Raw genomic sequence first — 2,465 nt, forward strand, 5'->3', positions numbered from 1 at the left:
CCCTCTGGCGTCGCCGAGCTACAAGTGCCGCGAATGTTTTCTCGTGTTCCCGCACAGGATCGGCCTCTGGTGGCACTACAAGTCCCACCTGGGCGGTGATGAGGTCCAAAGCACTTGCGTGGTCAGCGAGGCGGCCGACTTTGATCCTCTGTCCAGCTTCTTGCGCTGTCGCGAGTGTCCCGAGATGTTCCCCGACGAGGATTTGCACTGGCAGCACTACAGGACGCACGTCACGGAGCCCTGCGAGGAAGTGAGGCAAGATGTCGTCGAGGAGGACGACGTTCAACCGCCGCCTTCCTACCAGTGCAAGATGTGCTCGGAAACGTTCTCGGACGAGAGGAGCCACTGGCTGCACTACAAGGTCCACGCGCAGCTGCCTGCCTCTGATTTGTACGAGATAGTGAAGCCTGCCAACGGGATGACGGGGCAGTACCGCTGCAGCCGGTGCCTGGAGTTGTTCGCAGACCTCGAAGGCCATTGGTGGCACTTCCGGGCACACTACCAGCAGGAGGAGCTGGCTCAGCTCGACGCCTTGACTTTGACTGACAACTGCGAGGAAGGCGGGACAGAAACTACAACTTCCTTGAAGTTCAAGTGCTCCCAGTGTCCCGAGCTGTTCCAGGATGACAGGAGCCGTTGGTGGCATTATAGAGTCCATGCTGCTGACTCGTCCAACTGCTTTGAGATGGTGCGGAGCCGGCCGGAGTACCGCTGCATCAAGTGCTCTCAAGTTTTCCCCGACGTTGCCAATCACTGGCTGCACTATCGCACCCATTATCCAGCCGATGTGTTTGATCTGGTGGTGAATAATCGTGTGAACGGGGCCGCTGCTCCTTCCCCCTCTGAGAAACAGTTCCGCTGCTCAAAGTGCCCAGAATTGTTCCAGGACGTTGATGCTCATTGGGAACACTACCGCCAGCACTACGCGTCCCCCGACGACCGGCCGTGCTTCGAGGCGGTGGACGTCGACAAGGACGCCAATGAGAAGACAACGACGTATCGCTGCAGCAAGTGCGACCAGATGTCTGACGACCTAGAAGCCCACTGGTGGCACTACCGCTCGCACATGGACGTGACTGAGGATGTGGAACTTGACCAGACTGGCATTGTCACTTTCCGCTGCCTGGAGTGTGCGGAGACGTTCCCGGACTCCGACAGCCATTGGGCGCACTACCGCCAGCACGTGGACGCCGAGGTCTGCGAGGAGATTGTGCCACAGGATTTGAAGCCCAAGCTGTACCCGTGCTCAAAGTGCTCCGAGGTGTTCCCAGACCGGCGCAGCCGCTTTCTGCACTGTGCCGTGCACGTGACGCCCCGGAGGGGCGGCCCTGGACCCAGCCAGGCCGTGCTGGTGGACAAGTCCAAGGGCTTGCAGTGCAACGCGTGCAGCGAGATCTTCCTCGACACGGAGAGCCACTGGTGGCACTACAAGACTGTGCACAAGCCGGACGCTGAGCAGGTCGGCCCGGAGACGTATCAGATTGTGGAACTCACTGCTGACCCCACTGAAGACCCCTCGACTAAGCGTTGCCAATGTAGCAAGTGCCCGGAGACCTTCCCTGACCGTAAGGCTCACCACCGCCACTACAAGGCTGTTCACGCCGGCGGCCTGGAGTAATCCTCGCCCTCCATCGCCGGAGGCTTCCCCTGCAGCAGGTGTTCGGAGGTGTTCGCCGATCGGAAGAGTCACTGGTGGCACTACCGTGTTCACACAGATGCGTCCGAGTCTACGGCCGTGCCAGTATCGTCCGGAATCCCCGCCGAAGAGAAACGGTCCGACATTCACTCCTGCACTCACTGCTCTGAGCTGTTCGCCGACCAAGCGGACCTTCAGAATCACATTAAAGTTCAGCACAGCAATGCTGCCGACGGAGATACGACACCGACCGAAGAAAACGCGTCCGGCGTTCACTCTTGTACTTTGTGCCCTGAACTGTTAGCCGACCACGAAGATCTACAGAATCACATGAAAGACAGACACTGCAACACTGCCGAGGAGGACACGTCCAAGCAGCCCAATGAGTACCGTTGCTCGAGGTGCGCAGAAGTGTTCCCCGACCTGGAGCAGCACTGGTGGCACTACGGCGTCCACACCGACACGGAGTTCGTGGCCTCTGTTCGCGGACTGTCGATCGAGAAGTCCGCCGAGCCGCGACCGGTGACAACACCTGGCAGATACCAATGCAGCAAGTGTCCGGAGAGCTTCCCGGACCGCAAAGCCCATTGGGTGCACTACAAGACTCACAAGATGAGTTGCAACTCCACGGGCAGGTACGTCGCAACTCCAGAGCCGGTCAAGGTCAAGAAGGAGGGGGCGGCGCAGGATGGCAAGCTGCAGCGGACCGAGGCGTACAAGTGCAACCAGTGCTCCAAGGTCCAAGGTGTTCCGGCTCTGGATTAACCTGTTCAATCACAAGAAGTCTCACGACCTTGCTGAGCGGGCAGCGCAGGGGCAGGCGCGAGGT

At 59.6% G+C, this 2,465-nt stretch overlaps 1 protein-coding gene across 1 annotated transcript; it reads left to right on the plus strand.

The window, feature by feature from the left end:
* The first annotated feature begins 184 nt into the window (after window positions 1-184).
* Window positions 185-1,618, plus strand: LOC127751136 (zinc finger protein 668-like). The gene has a single exon (XM_052274230.1). The coding sequence runs from the start codon at window positions 185-187 to the stop codon at window positions 1,616-1,618; it is 1,434 nt and encodes a 477-aa protein (XP_052130190.1).
* Window positions 1,619-2,465: the final 847 nt, after the last annotated feature.

Source organism: Frankliniella occidentalis, unplaced genomic scaffold (genome assembly GCF_000697945.3).
Source record: "Frankliniella occidentalis isolate FOCC.00 unplaced genomic scaffold, Focc_3.1 Scaffold358, whole genome shotgun sequence".
Classification (NCBI taxonomy): Eukaryota; Metazoa; Arthropoda; class Insecta; order Thysanoptera; family Thripidae; genus Frankliniella; species Frankliniella occidentalis.

Bases quoted from the DNA above. Each gene is read 5' to 3' on its own strand.
- LOC127751136 (XM_052274230.1), top strand. From the start codon at position 185: ATGTTCCCCGACGAGGATTTGCACTGGCAGCACTACAGGACGCACGTC.